The sequence below is a fragment of the Falco rusticolus genome, chromosome 1 (genome assembly GCF_015220075.1).
Source record: "Falco rusticolus isolate bFalRus1 chromosome 1, bFalRus1.pri, whole genome shotgun sequence".
Classification (NCBI taxonomy): Eukaryota; Metazoa; Chordata; class Aves; order Falconiformes; family Falconidae; genus Falco; species Falco rusticolus.
This window is the reverse complement of record NC_051187.1, coordinates 3,576,309-3,594,284: the sequence shown is the minus strand read 5'-3', so window position 1 is coordinate 3,594,284 and position 17,976 is coordinate 3,576,309. Positions and strand designations below refer to the sequence as shown.

The following is a 17,976-nucleotide window of genomic DNA, read 5'->3' as shown; positions in this document are numbered from 1 at the left end:
GTGGCTCTCTATTTTATTATTTCCTGCTTGTCAGACATGTTAAACAAACAGGAATCACTTCCTGCTTGAGACCCATAAGGAAGTTCACAACCTAATTTCTCCTCACATTTGAAAACAAATTACAAACACTTCCTTTTCCAGATACTCATGAGAACAAGTACCTATTTTCCAAACCCCTTCTAGGAAGGATGACTTGATCATTGCAAACTTACTGGTTTCTACCATTTTTACCAGCAACTACTGAGGAATTAATTGCCATAATTAAGTCAAACTAATACATGGACTTTAGAGTAAAATTTCAGAAGCCAGTTTTTCCTAATTTCTTTTTCCACTTCTTCATACTTTGTTACTCTTTTTTGTTTGAAATCACCTCCCGTTCCTAAGTTAGTTTGTCATGTTTTGACCAGGAGCTATTAATTACGAGATAATGTCCACTACTCCTATGTTTTTTCCAGATCCTATTACACATTCACCAACAAAATTGTTTATTGCTCTAACCCAGGTGCTTTGGAAACAATGCACCCTAAATGTTTCAAAAAATCAGAAAAATAAATAAATACACTTGTGTGAGTTTTGTGTGTGGGTTAGCTGGGTGGTGAGAAGGAGGAAGAAATCTTTTGTCTCTCTATATAACAACACTGCTTTCTGCATCTTTCTGTGCCTTTCTGCCTCTGTGTGTTTCCAGTCTGCACAACCCTGCCTGTGCCTCTGTATTTACATTGATTCTCTTCTCTGCCCGTTTCCCCTCAAAGTTACTCTGATTGCAGGTTGGGAAATACTGGGTCATTAGACAGATTTTATTATTGTGACAGACAGCTTGTTTACACATGCTAGTACTAACATGAAAGTTTGAATGTATGTATTAAAACACAGTCAAAAAGAAGGTGAAGTACAGGAAAAAAAAGTCCTATTAGAGATGGGATATCACAGAAAAAATATTTCTGAAAAATCCTGAGGAAAAAAAATGGCATATCATACTAATTAATCATTTGCCAGGGATGAAACTGCAGTTCATTGATATGTCCTAATCAGCAAAATCCTACTCCCCTTTGTGACATGTAAACGATTCCATTATTTCAACTTTAGTTTCCTTGAAAGTGGTGCAAAAACCATTCCTCATGCAGATAGCTTGTAGCTGCCTGTGAATTATCCTCACAGCAGCTCTCCATGGATTTGGAAATAAATGGCAGATGATGTTCAGAATGTTGAGTGTAAAATACGTTTTTTTATATCACTGTTCTCATCAGAATTCTGAGTGACAACCTAGTGCTTTCTTTTCTCACATCTCAGGTGTATGAGGAACATGGTAAAATACCTCCTAGTTATAGAGCTGAATCAGAGCTTGATGCTGTTATACACTGAGATGTGACGGGGGTCCTTTGGGATGTTTCATGGGTTTTGTGTCTTTTTAGATTGTATAAATAAAAATTTCTGCCTCTGCTGGAGTATTTGCCATCGCTGTTTTGCAGATTTTGCCCTTCCCAATAGCAATCACTGTGGAAAACTTTTAATATCTCTTCCAAAAAGTCATTCACATTCTTTTGAGTGCATCAGAACAATTGTCTTGTGTAGGCAAATTTTCAGTCTTCAACTGTACACACAAAAAGGCAGAAAGACACAGACTGAAATACAAACAAAGCACTCAAACCATGTGGAAAAAAGAACAAGCCTCCCTTGTACCAACTAAACAAGACAGCCTCTATTATTTGTGTAGAGAAACATGGCGCACAGGTTTGTTAGAAACAAAGTAGGTGGGTTTTGCAAGGGACAGCTGACCCCTGGAATTCCTTGCCCAGAAGAACCAAACGCAAGAAAGCAGCGCTGGTCAGGACGCTTACGTGGGCTCAGGGGAGCACGGTGGCCTGGGAGAGACAAGCGTTGGGTGTTACAAAATCACAGACCGCAGCTGGCTCAGAAAATTCCCAAAATGGCAAACAATCCAAAAGGGAGATTCTTAGGAGGAAGTATCATATCTGCTTGCCCTTCTCTCACTTCTTCTGAGGTGTGCGCCAGTGGTCACTGTTACTCTAGAGACAGAATTACTAGAGACAAATTAGATGGGTTAGGTGGGCCCTGCCTGAACGAGTACCACCACTTCTGTGGCCTTCGTTTTCTTCCTAACTAAACAAAAAACATTTACGATATACTTAGTGCCAGTGACAAGAAGTTACCCTCAAAATCTTTTTCCAGTCTTCTTGCATGAAAAGCATACTCCATACATGCAGAGTTTAAGTTTGCAGGTAGAGGGAACTCTGTAGGTATGTCTGTATGCAATTCCTCGAAGAGTAAAATATGTCCATCAAAACCAGGTTAGGAAAGCAGAGCCACTATATGCTGTCCTAAAGCCTCTTCCCGATAGTGTGTTTGAATCTCATGTGCTTTTCTGGCACTGAACTGGTACAAAGTAAATTACTTTATACTGTTGATTGCTGGAAAACATCCCTTTCGCCATATCAGTATGTCTAATATCAGATAGATCCGGGTATGGCAGGGCGGTACTTTGAGTTTCTTTATGCTAGTGATGGGCCACATGATGTCATCTCATCGACACTGATGTCAAAGTGAAATGTCCCACCATGTCGATGTGAACAGAAAGGTGTGCTGTATTTTATTTACCATATTCACACAACTCTTCTATTGAAAGGGATTATAATTTTGCAAAAGTAAGCCAAGTAGAATTTTGCCACATGAAGTTAAGGTGTAAATAGACATTATATATATCGTACTTCAAATTATTATTTTTGACAGCTGAATATCATTTATCACAGATACAGGAAATAGTAACCTTCATGTTGCATTTGGTTTATTCTAGACAATAAATGCGATAGGAAAACAAAACCATATCAGCTGGAATATATAGGATATTCACTTCTTTTTCTGTGCCACTGTTACATTGTGGCACGTGGATGTAGAGAAAGCAGAATACCATTTTCAGTGGTTGATTTCCAATTATACCATGTCCGGCTGTGCTCTACACCAGTGTTTACACTTACAGAAACACTAATAATTGAAACGACGAAAGCCTGGCTGGACAAACACAGCTTTAAAATATTTGTTTAATTTAGAAGAACTGAAAAGAGAAAACACTGACGCACAAAACAAGCTGACATTGACTAATTTTATTTTTCTTCCCAAAAACCTAAAGTGACAGTTAACTGAAAAACAAAGTGTGGAAAACCCCTCTGCCACAGAGATGCAACATGAGGAAGGATTCTGTTTGTTAGCATTCAACATCATTCAGCTTCCCACTGGAATTTTCATTTTCCAAAAAATCCCCAGAAATTGTCCTTTAATGACAGCAGAGACTATTTTTTGTCTTTTAATACAGTATTGTGGATTAAAGACTGAAAAGATTAGCAGACTGATACATACCATAACAAGGGAACATCTCCTTTGGTTGTGCTAAGTCTCATGTTACCATTCAGTTTCACAAGGTCCTGTGACCTTAATAGGCCAAAATTGCTATTTATATATAAACAAAACGTGACAGACACTCTTTCAACATGATTTATACTTTAAAATCGTTTTGCTCCAGAGGCATAATTTTAAAAATCGGACATCTCACCCACAATGTTACTAAGGAAAAAAGACCCGGAGCATCCCATATGCAAATGCCAGTGGGTTTTGTTCCAGCTGCGTTATGTCATGTCTGTGAGACAAGAGCTAGGCAGCTTGCTTTCAGAAGGTTTGGAACAGCGGTTAAGCCAACTTGTACAGCAAACTAATATTATTTAACTTGACTATACTCTGATATCCATAGAAAAGCAATGACTCGCTTGTTGATGACCACATAATTAGGTGCCATGAGGGAGAAAAATGAGATTTTTTTACCCCTAGAAATAAAACAAAAAACAAAAGAAACAAAACGTGTCACGAACATACACACATGTGCTTTCTGCATGATTTCAACTTCTATCCTAAATATATTGCCCTTTGTAGAGCGCTCATGATCTGTTCTTTCCAAAACATCTGGACATCTTCTCTTTCAAAACTTAGATTTACGAGAATGTCATGGATATCAGTTCTGGCAATGTTGGAACAGTTGCAATTGTATTTCATTCTGTTGCCAAACAGCATCTTTGTGTCTCCCTGTGCAATGAAAAATCTCTGTGTGCCATGAATAAAGGAAAATCAACCTCTGATATTTATTTTTGTTACTGTAACATAAAATTACAAAACACATGCAAAGCTCCAAGAAAAACCTGGCTAGATGATGATGCAGATTACAACACTAGCATCAAAATCTTTAAAGATATACACACATGTGGAGATCTTCAAAACAGCTGAGTGGCCTTCTGGAAACCAAAAGAGATAGCTACATTTTCCAAAGAACACAATACACCAAAAGTTTACTTTAATAAAGTGAGCACTTTTAAGAGCATGGCCTTCATTTAGTAGTCTAAATACAATTTGAGCCCTTCTGAAAATCTGATTCCAGTTATTGATACTGGCCCCTTCAAAATCTGCTTCCTCTTAGGAAGGCTTCACCCTGGATTTATTGCTGGAGGTTAGAGGCTGTCACAATGTGAAATTAGTTTATTGATATCTTCCTACTGTAATGGTCCACACTATAAAAATACCATGCTTTGTGCTACAATACGAGTCTGTTAACAGGATCCAGACGCAGAATAATGCGATGTCATGAGCATCAGACATAGGCCACATCAACAGAGGTGCATAAGGAAGCTTCAACAGCGGCATGATTTTTCTAGCAAAATGACTAGCTCAAGACAAACTAACCTCTCCTATTGCATTAGCCCTAAACTCATCCACTGATGTTTAAACATTCAAGAACATTTACAAATCAGCTTTTAAAAGTCAATGGCCTTCCCTCTGGATCCAACATTTTGTGAAATTTTCTGTTCTGAGACTACATTTTTAGCTTTTTCAGACTTGTCAGTCAACAGTGAAATGAGGAATTCCCCCTTTTGGAGTTAATTTGCTAAGAATACCAGATTAAAATATATATGAGGAAAAATTATAGTCAGCTATTTGTGTTGACTTGGGAAAGATTTGGGGAAACCTCCTAATTTTGTTAATTGTATATAAATTGATTCAAACCACGTATAAAAACATTGATAACACCCTATTAAGAAAAGCCTCAAATGAGCCCATGACAAGACTTGGGCTGGCTGGTGAAGGTTTTGCTTTAGGCCATAAGGGAGATCAGTATCCACTGTTTGATTACACAGTGCAGGAGATGAATCCCAGGGAAGGTACATTTATTCATCTGGAACACTCTGGACTTCTGCCCAGAAAAAATTTAACGGATGATATCCATGGGTTAATAGAGATCATAGGATCTATCTAGATTGAAGATGTCTATTTATTAGGTGGTACCAATAGATGCCTCTGACACAGCCAAAAAGCATCAATCTTAGGCTGCTTTTAGACATGCATGCTTTCCAATGAAGATTTTAATGTGGATGAATATACCAAGCTGCTTCTTGATTGTTGATCCTCTTATCTGTCATTTGGGAGAACCAAAGAATGGCAGTAAATAAATCTGGTAGTAGCTGAGCTTTCTGATACTATCATGGCAATGTGCCAAGGGAGGCACAGGGTATTTAAGACCGCTCTTGTTTACCCAGACATCCCTTATCGCAAGGGATGGAGTCTTCCTAGCATGAAAACTAGCAAGGATTGCTCAGCTGGATCACAAAGTGGTAAAATACTGACAACAATTTTGAGGTACCAAAAATGTAAAGTGTGTTCTTGTAGCACTGTATTTTCCTTGGAGAACTTGCATCAGATCCTGACCAGATCTGCACTCTCTCCGGCTTGTAAACAAGGTGACAACCAGAGGCAATACATATATATATGAAAAAAAAAAAAAAATTAAAACCAAGGTCAGATGCTGCTCCTGCAGAAATCTGTGGCATCTGGCTTAATAGAAATCAGAAGAATAATGATGAAGTGAACCTTGAAAACTTTGTTTCAAACTTGATGGGAGAAGAGAAACGGTTTGGCCTGAGCTGGGGGAGCACTGGTCTTTTCTGACCTCTCCATTAGGCTGGCTGGCTTCTCCCTTGAATGCAGTTGTGTACCTCTACATCTGCGCTGAGGGAGAAACAGAAAGATGAAGCGAGGCAGAAAAGGGTGAGAAGGTCTGTGGCTCCATACTGTGCTCTTATGTTGAATTCTGAGAAGCTGTCCCTTGCAGAACTGTCACTGCAGATCCAAACTCTCATAAAGAATAATTTGCCCCCAAGGCTTCCTAATTTAACATTCCCGATTGAGAAATTTAACACAGAATATTTCAGACAGCGTTTTGATGAATTTATCAGAGGAACAGATTGTTTCACGACATTTGAGTTGCAGTAGAACTGTGAGAGAGATTCTCCGGATTTTCTGTGCAGAAAATGAGAAGGTGGAGAGGAGGAAGTAGCTGTAAAATCCTCTTGGGTTTTGTACACTGTGAGTTTAATGTATGTGAAAACTAGAACACCTTCATGCCACTGCAAGAGAAGATAGGCCTACAATCACCTAGAAAATTTGTTACTGCCAGCCCTCCACATCTCAGATTAATCCAGGATTAGGTATTTTAATACTACATTTCCAGTGAACTGGTGGGTGCTTGTAACGATTTAAGGTCTAGGACTAAAAAGACAATTATTTCACTAACTTCAGAAAAACCTTTCTGAAACATCAGCGATAACTAGGACTGCAGTCTACTGCTAAAATACACTGCTAAGTGAAAATAATCTTTTTAAGATATACATAGACATTGCTTACTTCTTATTTCACTGAGACATTCTTTCAGGTCAATATTTGTTACTGCGTGTTTACTTCCAACATCTCCAAACACATGAAATGTAAACTTTCACTGGAAAATAACACACTGCAAACAGATCTTGGGCTTCTGGCTGGCTGAATATTTTGCTAATAATGAATGTACATATCCAAATTATCCATACATTAAATAGTAAACACAACTGATATACAGGAAGTTGTAAAAGTCTCAATGTGTCCAGAAAGTAGTTGGGGTTTTTTAAGGCTCAAAATGACTCAGTTTACCTTCTTAATTTCTATTTCTTAACTTTTCAGTGCAACAGAGCATTCACTTCAATATTGGATGTATTGAGTAGAGGTGATAAAAATGTTTGTGCGGTGCATAAATGAACTTTGAACAAATGTTAATAGAACTATCTTGGCAACACGAAGGGCAGTGATTGGACCCGTGACTTAACACCTGCTCCCGCAGAGGAACAGGGATACATCCCTCAGCCATCTGACCATCACCTCTTCACACTCCAGAGGGAGGAAAGGGCGCACACAGGAAAGCTCAGCGACTTTCATGTGAAACAAAAGGAACAGTGTGAAGGAACCTGGAATCTGGATATCCTACCCTTGCAGGAAAAGGATGAGATTGTCTGTCCAAGTACAGTCCCAAGGCCAGCTTTCATGCCAGAAAGAGCGCCTCAGCAAGCAGGTGCTGGCACATAAGGGAGGACTGCATCCAGGCCTCTCTTTATTATTCTGCCTCAGTGTCCCTAATCAATATGTTCCTGTTGATTTGAGAAACCTCTGCATTTTGAACTGACTATGTTGTGCATTTTCTGGTTGAGGGACAGTCATTAAATCTTGAGAACGGTGGGTGATGCAGACCCAACACTCACTGCCCGAATGGACAGACTGCCAGGAAGACTGTGGCAGGATCAGAGGTGTGACATATCCTACAGTATCAGGAAAATTACAGCATCAACTAGAGAAGCAGAAAAACAGAGTAGAGGAAGGACATAAGGTCTGGCTCATTAGCTGGGGAACCTTACCTCGCACTGACCTTCAGACTGTTTAGTTCTTCCAAACTTTCTGCATAATATCTGTAGGAGAGACCAACTCCTGTCTGAAAGTCTTTGTCTACCTTCTTATTATCTTGTACCCTGATTATTACAACGTCTTTTCCCATTGCCATGACAGCTGCAGTTGACCTCTGGTGTCAATGAAGAATGCTGCTGCATAGACTGTTTTTCATTATCATTTTTCTTTCAGCATCCTTCTACTATTTTTTCCCCTCCTTCTCTTCCATATGACAGTTTTACCTTCACTTTTAAAGCCTTTGCTGGCTTATCTTCTTCCTCACTGAAACCACTCTGATCAGCCCAGTGATGCCAGTCTCCATCATTTAATTGCTATCTTTTCAAACATGCACTCTGATCTCTGCTGTGGTGCCCTTCATATTTTTGGCTGGGCAACACCGCTTCCACAAAGCCCGTTTGTTCACATCCCTCCTGCAATCTTTTAGGTTATGCTAGCACAAAACTGGGTAATAATTAGACTGCTGTGATACCAATACCCCACATACAATGCTAGCTGATACCATGTCAGGACATTCTTGAACTACTTTCTCAGCTTACATTTATAATTTCTTTCCTTAGAATATAATATTTTTTGTGGTAGAGACCATCAGTTTGCTCTGTATTTATGTGGTCACTAATGAAACAAAAGTCTGCTTCATGATTTGCTTTATAGGAGCTGTAAAAATAAATAGCAGACATGCTAAAGGAGCAAGCTGGATTACATGGAACATTAGATGATATATATATAATTGTATACTATAACCAAATACAAAAGAACTAGGTTGGTTTGATCACGCTCTGCCAAGGTAAATCCATACAATAATAACCGCATCTTCTCCAGTTACTGGAAAAGACACAGCTATTTGTCACAAACATTCTAAAGTTTCTTATTGCAGAGAAATAAGTTTTCAAAAAGAATCACAACATTGGCAGTTATTATGCAGTTGTGTGAAATGCATACTTAAATATTCATTCCTTAGTTTCAATTTTCAGAGCAGTTATCACACACAAAATCTATGGCAAAATTAAGGTGCGTATAATTTAACATACACACACCCCTTTTTTTTTTTTTTTCCTTCTTCCTCTCTTCCTAAAGTAGTATAGAAAACTTTCCAGTTCAAGTTTCTACCTGTAGGGTATATGGTAGAGTACATTCTGCCATCTGCTGAGCACAGGGAGAAATGCTCGTATGGTCAGCATCGAAACGGATAACACTGTGCCCATCTATTCCTGTGCTATTTTAAACACAGGAAAGAATGTAATCAAAACAGCAGGCGGATCTAAGGAAGGATTTAAACCAGAGGCAAGAAAGTTCATTACAGCATTGCAGTGTGTTAGGAAGGGAAAAGATACTTGTGAAATTTTGTAGAGAAAGAAGAGGAAGAAACAGGCTGTGACAAATGGAAAAATACTCAGATGTAAATACAGAAAATTAAGTCAATTTTTCCTGTTGATTTAGCAGCGGTACTTTGCCCTTAGGCACTGTGCATTTGGTAAATATTTCAAGCAGGACAGTCAGAGCATTTTCTTTCTGAGAAGAATAGCGTGTTCCTAACTGTTCAACGCTGTGGCTAAAATTTGTATTTTAAAAGCAAACAGAGAAACTTTAAAAAACAAAAATAAACAAACTAGAGATCACAGCAGTAAGAGTTTGACACAGCCTAGCTTCTCGTTAGAGCTTCAAATGTCCCTCACTCCCCCTCACAGGCTGTGAGTCAGCAGGGGAGGAGGATACTTAGATTAGAAACACCAAACTGTGGAACAATGATTACACAAATGTTATTTTGGTTGCACTTCAGATGCTCCTGCAGTTAAGATCTGCTAAATTCAGATAACTGCAGTGATCAGAACTTCAGCAGATATCTGTGGAGTTTTGACTTGAGGACCCCAAATCGCTGTGCTAAAACAAATTTTTACACCACCCAAAAATATGGTTTAAGTTTGACCCCCTTGTCACAAACAAGCACAGTCCAGAATCGTTATTTCACTTTTTCTGCAGTGGTGGCATTGTGAGCACTGTCTCTGTTGCTTTTAGTTATCTGTTAATTGAAGGATGCTTATTGACAACATGAATCTGATCAAACAGGCCCCTGAAGCCTGACATTTCAGGCCAAATCATCATCTAGTGTAGACTGGCACCAAATTGGTATTATCGCTAGAGGTGTATGAAAACACCAATTTCACTCCATACTAGAAATTTTGCCTTAAAAAACATTTTGTTATAACTCTCAGGAACCTTTGGTACATTGAAATATACACGCGCAAGTGATAGGTAAACAAGAGCTTCTTAGTGACAGTTCTATTATTTGATCTAATAGCATATTCCAAATATCCTCATCCTCTAAAGAAGCTGAGAAGATAACACTGTTTTTTTAAAAAACATTGGTCCCAACAGGAGATGCTCCACAGAAGCAACCAGAGAGGAGAGGTTTTCAGTGGAAACCGCTATTTCAATTCCTGCATTATGTACGAATGCAACATGTGATGGTTGTTTCATCCTTTATTACAAGCAACACAAGGAATCTTTTATCTTCTGTTTACAAGGATGGGAATAAATACAAAGAGTTAATATGTAACTATCTCTTTGTGGATGCCTTTATTTTTAAGAGAAGAAACACAGGACCGAGGGTCATTTGGGAAGCTTGTGGACTGGCAGCAATGTACTCCCTGGCACTGGTTGCGTGTGTAGTTGCTGTGAGCCACTGTGCTCTTGCAGGGAAAGGTAAGTGTCTTCCACTTTCTAAGGGCAATACTACCCTGAAGTGCAAATGAGGGAAGCTGGAGAAAGCAACAGCATTTTAAAGCCTTTAGAAATTCTGGTCAAGCTTTTTGAACAGGAATTTTCTCTGAAAGCTGTTTCTCTTTTTTCCCCCTTCCATTCCTTCCTCTGTCTCTTCCTATGGTGAGGTGAGTTGTTATATACAAAAGTATAAAATGGAGCCAAACAGAAGAAATATTGACAGAAGTTGTGGAAACCAGGTTGCCTGCATGCTGAGGCACATTGCGTGTGCCAGGACTTAACCTCGCTCTGTCCCTCTGCCCAGCTCCCTGCTCGCCTCGCTCTCCCCTCCGCTGCAGGGGCTGCCTGGCACAGCTCCTGCCTTGCTTTTCTCCTCCTTTCCCCCATTCCAAGAGCTCCTGGCACTGTTCCGTGTACTCTCCCCCTCTGTTTGCCATTCATTTCTACCACATGAGCTCTGTGTCCCCCTGTTCTCCCCCCCCCAATCTCAGCAGGAACCTCTCTCCGCGTCCTTTGCAGGAGCACAGTCTGCACCCTCTGTTCCTCTCGCTGCTCCCCTCCTGTTCTCGCTCTCTGGGTGATGAGTTGTTCACACTGTCAACACATTAAAGCTGTTCTGGAATCAGAATTGTCTAACGTAAGAGTGTTTGCCCCACTGAACAGAAAAATTGGGGACAGCAGAGAAAAATAAATTTAATAATAATAAAAAAATCATCTCATTTCTGACCCCACCAAACTAGTTTAGATTAAAAATGAAATGCATTTGTTTGCTTCTAAGTCCCTCTCAACCTCTTTTGTCCACAATAATTCACCACACTTGACTCACTTTGCAGAATACCTTCATAAATCTATTCTGAAGCAAAAGTAAATTTTAGTTAAAAAAAAAGTGACAGAAAAATCTAACTGAAGCCATTGATAGAGCTGCTGAGGAGAAGGGTAAGAACGCATTTTTTTCTGGCTAATACTTGGAGCAGCCATCAGCTGCCTCGGTAAGTTACATAGCTATAGATTACAGGGGGACCGGTTAGCTCAGTGCAGGAACATTTTCTGGCTGATGATAATACAGAAACCTGTGCTTCCATTTGAGAAAACTCCCATTTTCTGCCCGATTTCTTGTAAAGCGTCTCCTTTCCTCCAGTCTGTCCCAGGCCACCAGAAGTGCTATTTGCCACAATTGATGTAAACAAAAACGTGTATGAAGTGGGTGAGGAAATAGAATATACCTGTAGGCCCGGGTTCGTCCCCAATAACGGCCAAAGGAAGTACACCTGCCTGCCAACTGGCAAGTGGCCTCTCAATACGCTGCTCTGCCTACGTAAGTAAAACAAAGTAAATCCTACTCCTAGATTTTATGCCATGCACTGATCTGAAAAGGATATTTTACAGTCCACGTGAGGAATCTGATGTATTTAAACTGATATACTCCTGTTCTCCAGTTGTTCTTCCCTTACTTGCTGGGAGACAACTGGGTGTGGGGTCGAAGAGGGGCAAGTGGCGGGGGAAGGATCTTCCCATACATATCCTACGCTTCCCTTAAGCTGCTGCTCCCAGGTGGTGATGGACATAGGACCCAGACAAGGTAAATCTTAATTTGACTCAGACCAGCAGTGCTTATACTCTAATGACGTACACTGCTACATAACACCTGCATTTACTGTATCCTTCATTGTTCATTTTTATCATGCCATTGCATAGAAGTTATTTTCCTCAGAAAATCGAATGTTAAAAATTATTTAATCACGAAAACTCTGAAACCACTATGTTTTAAGAGAAATGCAGAATAGCTAATTTATGAAGCATGGTACATGACAGTGGAGAAATGTGAAAGACACCAGGACTCCTTTATGATCAACTTGTTTCCATTATCCTAGCTTCATGCCTTATGAAATAATACTAGTTTTTAAAATCTTAATTAACAGCAAAGAGATGTCCCAGTCCTGGACCCTTGCAGCACGGAAAAATGGATTTTCTAGACCTCCGCTATCAGAGTTCTATAAGTTTTTCATGTGACCCAGGGTAAGTGTTCCCTTCCTCATGCTGTTTAATAAAAAGCCTAAATCACGTATTACATTCCACTATCTCCTGCTGCAGTATAGCAAGCCACAAAACTGAGAAAACTGCACATAAAAACCCACTTCCACTTCAGAATCTTAAAACCCAAAAAACCACACACCCCCACCCCCCCCCCGAATATCTGATGATCCTCCTCTTTTCAGGCTTGGCTATGACATCCTGGAGCTTTGCTGCTCCAAAGCAATGTCTTACAGATGTGGAAACTGTCAAAATATCAGAGATTTTATTCAAAGATTTATTCTGGACTGCTTTCCCCAGCTTTTTAAATCCTCTTATTACATCACAAGATGAAATCCTACAGCAGAGAGAAGATAATCTCTATCTAAGTTGTTATGCTGTTCGGCACTAGAGACTAAAAATTTTGTTTCTATGCCTCTCCAAGCTCAATAAATGAAAACACGACATAAATCCTAATTTGGCCCCAGGAGCAAATGCACTTTTACTCAAGGTTGCTTGCTAGCTTTAGATAGAGATAAGGATGCACTTAAAGAAAAATAGTTATGGCAAATGCAGGGAAATATTTGATAGTAGCATGCAGTTAATTTTACTTGGGTAATTAATGAATAAACAGCGCTTAGCTGGGAAGATCACAGACAGAGCCTAGAGTTTACTGAGAAGTGTCAACAACCTCAACTTCCTCCTCCTCCTGCTCCTGCAAAACAGAAGCAAGATAAGGAATAAATAAATTCAACTGTGACATCAAATGTAGCAATGGGACTTGATTTAATTTTGCTAATTGTAGCTTACTGTTTTTCAGCTGAGTGATAGGGAAATGATAGATATTTGATAAATATTTTTTTAAAACTCAGACTAAGTACTAATAATATAAGTATGGAGGATAGGAGAGAAGCATTTAGAGTGCATATGGAAATTAAATTGGGCTATCTGGCATGAAAATAAAATAATGCATCTCAGTGACTTTAGTTCTTAAGTGCTGAGCTCTTTGCAATTGTTTGATCCCAATTGTCATAATTAGCTAGGAGCTCCTCCCAAGAAACCATAACATTTACATTGGCAAGCACAGATCAGTGTTCACTACTTACATATATTCACAGTATTAATCAGTTGTAAAAATTAATATGCAAGCTAGAATATATAGTTGAAACAGCAAAACATATTGTATCAAGCCTTTTGTCTGGATACTTGGAACACTCAAAGACTAACATTTTTCGTATTTGAACCTAAACTTCCTTTGAGGTCAGTAAGTGCTAGAACTAGAGAATGATTTCAGAACTGGACTCTTAAGTGCGTTTATGAGAAATGATAATCTTTCTTGCAAAGAAAATTGGATTCTTCTCCATGTTCATTAAGCTTTCACATAAGCAGGTGTTTTTGTTTTCAGTTACAACCTTGTTGGGACAAGAACGAGCCAATGCATGGCAGATGGAAAGTGGAGTGGAACTTTTCCACAGTGTGAACGTACGTGTTTGAATACTAAAGAAACAGTCTATCCTTACTCTTATAAAGAAAGATTCCTTTACATTGCTCAGAATTACATGTATTCTTATTCAGAGGCTTCCTATAGTGCCGTGCAAAAAATGATTAGGAGAAATCAAGAAGAACCCTCTAGGTTTTGTTTTAGATGTATGGATTCTAGTTTCAGAAAAACACAGTTTAAAGGTCTGTACAAAAGGCCAGGATCAGGGATGCTATTTACAGCTGAAGGTAAGGTGCTTATCCACTCACATTCATTCTCCCTGTGTACAAAAAGAGGATATTGTTGTGCCTTTGCAACTGTGTTACATGTTTTTGCTATAACCTGTCCTGCATAAACACTACTGAAAAAACAATATACTGCATAATATTGTCTGCAAAATATAGCAAAAATAATGAATTACATACTCTAAGGCTCCTGATACTTTTAATTTGAAATTTTTGGTTTGTTAGCTACACTTCCATAACGGGTGGTGTGGATTAATTTGGTTATAAGCATGTTGCTCCCGTGATTCTAGTAGCAATTTGATATTTAAGCTTTAATTTCTACAAATGCTATGCTTTTCTAGCGGTGACTTGTGCACCTCCCTCGCTTCCTGAATTTGGAGTCCTTTCTTACCGTCGCTTAAAACCTGGAAATATTTCACATTTCCTGGACACAATTATTTTTGAATGTGTACCTCCTCTTGCACTTATTGGGAATGAGACAGCTACTTGCATGGCCAATGGCAACTGGAGCAGCATTCCAGAATGCAAGGGTAAGTTACTTACTTTTATAAACACCTAAAAATATTCCCTAGAATTATATATATTAAACTATATGCACAACCTTAATAATATATATATATATTTTTACAATTGTTACTGCAAGCATACAGTAGAATTATTCTGAAAGTCAGACTCGTGCATGCAAGGTGATTGCTAAGAAGATTGCACTCAACATGGGATTGACGAAATATTTGCTGCAGGTATAAAGGTTATATAAACAAAACCTGCTAAATGTAGCTCACAGCGGGGAATCATAGCCTGGCCTCCAGAGCGCAGCAAGTATTTTATTCTGCTAAGTGCTAGGATTAATCTAAGAAGTAGAAAACTTTACCTTTAGTCCTAAGAACTTCACTGGTTTCACTGAAACGATGCCAGATTTAAAGTAGGTTTTGGATATGACCACGGACTGCAATAGATATGTATTTAAAAACAAATAATGTTTATTTATTGTGGTGTTTTAAACTGTCTTTCTTCTGGCTGTGTTTCCCTGTGCCCAAGGCTCAAATGAACCACCACAGAAGTTTCACATATTTTTTGAAGTATACAGCGTGTCTTTTAGAACCACAACATTGCTAAAGCTTTGGTTGTTGTTTTTTTTATTTTTTTTTGTACCACAGTTGTCACATGCCCCACTCCAACAGGAATAGAAAATGGATTCATAGAGTTTGCTGTTCGTAGAACATACCACTATAATGAAAGTGTCAGCTTTGGCTGCCAGTCCAGCTATGTGCTGGATGGACCTAAGCATTCCCGCTGTGAAAAGGATGGAAACTGGTCCACAAAGCCAACCTGTAAAGGTATACACACACTGTCGGTTAGAAACCACGTATCAAACTGACTTTTCCTAAAACACCACTGCTCTGATTTTAGTGAGCTGTTACTTCTTTGTGCAAGAGCTGTCCTCAAAAGAAAACCAAAATAGCAATTTCAAGGCCCTGATAATCTAAGACCACTCCCAACACTGTACGTTGTATGATGTATCTGAATTGACTTCAGTAATCAGCCATGTAAATTTGTCTATCTCCTCTCCTCTTCTTATTTAATAATAATCAGAAATTTTACTAAGGCTGGATTTTCACCGGAAACTTTAGACCCTATACTTAGGGGTCTGAAATTCTTCAGCATTGTAACACCAGCAGAAGTACTATGTATGTGTGGGACACATTATTTTTCATTCCCAAATGTCACTTGTACAGATTTCTGACAGGCTCCAATCTACCCACTTATCAAAATAGAGTCCTAATTATCCTTACATGTTGCTTATAACTGGATTTTTTATAGGACCATGTAAAATACCAGTTAAGAAAGCTGTAGTATTATACAACGGCGAGAAGAAAAGAGTTCAGAATGATCTTAAGGAAGGCATTCAGCATGGTGAAACTATATCCTTCTTCTGCAAGAATAAAGAAAAATCCTGTGCCTATACTGTAGCTGTTCCATGTGTGGATGGCAACCTTACTCTCCCTGCCTGTTTCAAAGGTACAAGCTAGGCTAATCAGAAAACAGCTTGTGTGAGTGGAATGACAAGTACTTTAGTGTGAGAGGAAAAGTCATAATTGATCTTCAAGTACTATTTGACTGGCCAATTCATCTGCCTTGTACTAAAGTTACTGGGTATTAAGGAAGAAATGGCCTGAGAGAAGGAGAGAATGTACCCCAAGACTTTTAGATACATCAGAGCCCTACTTTAATTCCTGTTCTGTTCTTAGAAGGTGTTATTTAGAGGTCTAGCCCCCCCCAAAAAAGGCCATATGTAAAGTATTCTGGAATTTCATGAATCCTCAGGTCAACATCTTCTCTAGAGAAGGTATAGAGCCTGAATGCTGCTGCAGCCTTCAGAACCTGATGTATTCACTTCTATTCTGGTGAATTATTCCCGCATTATGCTGATAGGTGACACACTGGTCTGACTTTAGAGAGTTAACAAGCAGCTGATAGCTATAGTGAGGAATTGGTGCTGGACGAACTGGTTCACAGGCACACAGGATATCAGAATAAATACTAAAGTTGGTTAGCAAGAGGAAATGCTTTGCATTTATCATATTATTCTCATTTGTAAGTGATGGAAAAAACACAGCCTATGCATGATGAAAACATCTTCGTATTTGGCTTGGCTTCTGTGTTTATAGCTTAGCTTTCATTAAAATAGGGTATTTCTTCTAGTGGTTTTACTATGATGTGAAGAGTGAGTGCTCACCTAACAGGGTCCATGAGACATACTGTTTTAGCTATCACATTTCAAGAATTTAACCCAAGTTCTTGTTTTCAACAGAACGTGGCTTTTTCTCATCTCTTGTGAAGAAGGACCCATCAGACATGAAACCATGTGAAGACCAAGAATGAATCAGAGAAATAATTCAGTACAAAATTTCTGCCTTACTGAAGCAAAACGTTACATATAAGAGAGGAAAATTGTGAGTGTAAATTTCCAGGTGAACTCTGGACTCTGGGAATGCAGTCTCAGCCGTTTTCCCTACTGCCATCCCTACCAGGCTGTTTCACAAGCTATGACACATTATTTCAGCCATTAACTTACATCCTTTTTTGTCTGCTTTCTTCAAAATCCCTGCAATACAGCTTCTCTTTCCATATTTCCGACATCTATGCAACTACAAATGACTTTCTCAATAGCAGTCCCTTTACAATAAAGTAATTTTCAGCCAACAGCGTGCTCTTATTTAATATTACCTAATCATCAATCAGATCCTTCAGCTCTTAAGTGATTTACACAGAAAGGCCTTAGTCATCGGTAATTAGCTGGGTTCTGATTCCATTACTGCTCCCCTGCGACAGGGGGTAGACCTTTAATTGTAGAGAGACAGAGGGTCATCAGCCTGGGATTTTCCCAGATTCATGTAAGTAGGAAGATCAAGGTTTCCAAGTGAGTTTAGAAGCCAAGTGTCCAACCATGGTTTAAATATCAATAGCACCAGATAAAGGGTTCTTTTTGCACTTTTTTAAAAAAAATTGCTCAAGTTAGTAAGACTGTTTATGTTTTTGAGACTCTTAACTTCACCTGAAACTGTTGCTTTAAACAACTGTTAATTTTTACCACTGTTTCAATATTACACAATGTAACTGACTCCTTTTTCTTTTTAATTGCACATCACTGGGCAATAGTAATCATTACGTAGCTTTGAAGAAAACTGTATTTTTAATTTG

The 17,976-nt window shown here is 38.9% G+C and overlaps 1 protein-coding gene across 2 annotated transcripts; it reads left to right on the top strand.

Annotated features, from left to right (window-relative positions):
* Positions 1-10,389: 10,389 nt before the first annotated feature.
* APOH (apolipoprotein H) lies at positions 10,390-17,478 on the top strand. Of its 2 annotated transcripts, XM_037405044.1 has the most exons (8): positions 10,390-10,521; positions 11,678-11,854; positions 12,459-12,555; positions 13,955-14,031; positions 14,616-14,804; positions 15,432-15,611; positions 16,096-16,293; positions 17,087-17,478. In XM_037405044.1, exons 1-8 carry the CDS (start codon positions 10,458-10,460, stop codon positions 17,155-17,157), a joined length of 1,053 nt encoding a protein of 350 aa, XP_037260941.1. In that variant the 5' UTR covers positions 10,390-10,457; the 3' UTR covers positions 17,158-17,478. The 2 variants fall into 2 exon arrangements, with proteins under 2 accessions (XP_037260941.1, XP_037260949.1); XM_037405052.1 differs by lacking the exon at positions 15,432-15,611.
* Positions 17,479-17,976: the final 498 nt, after the last annotated feature.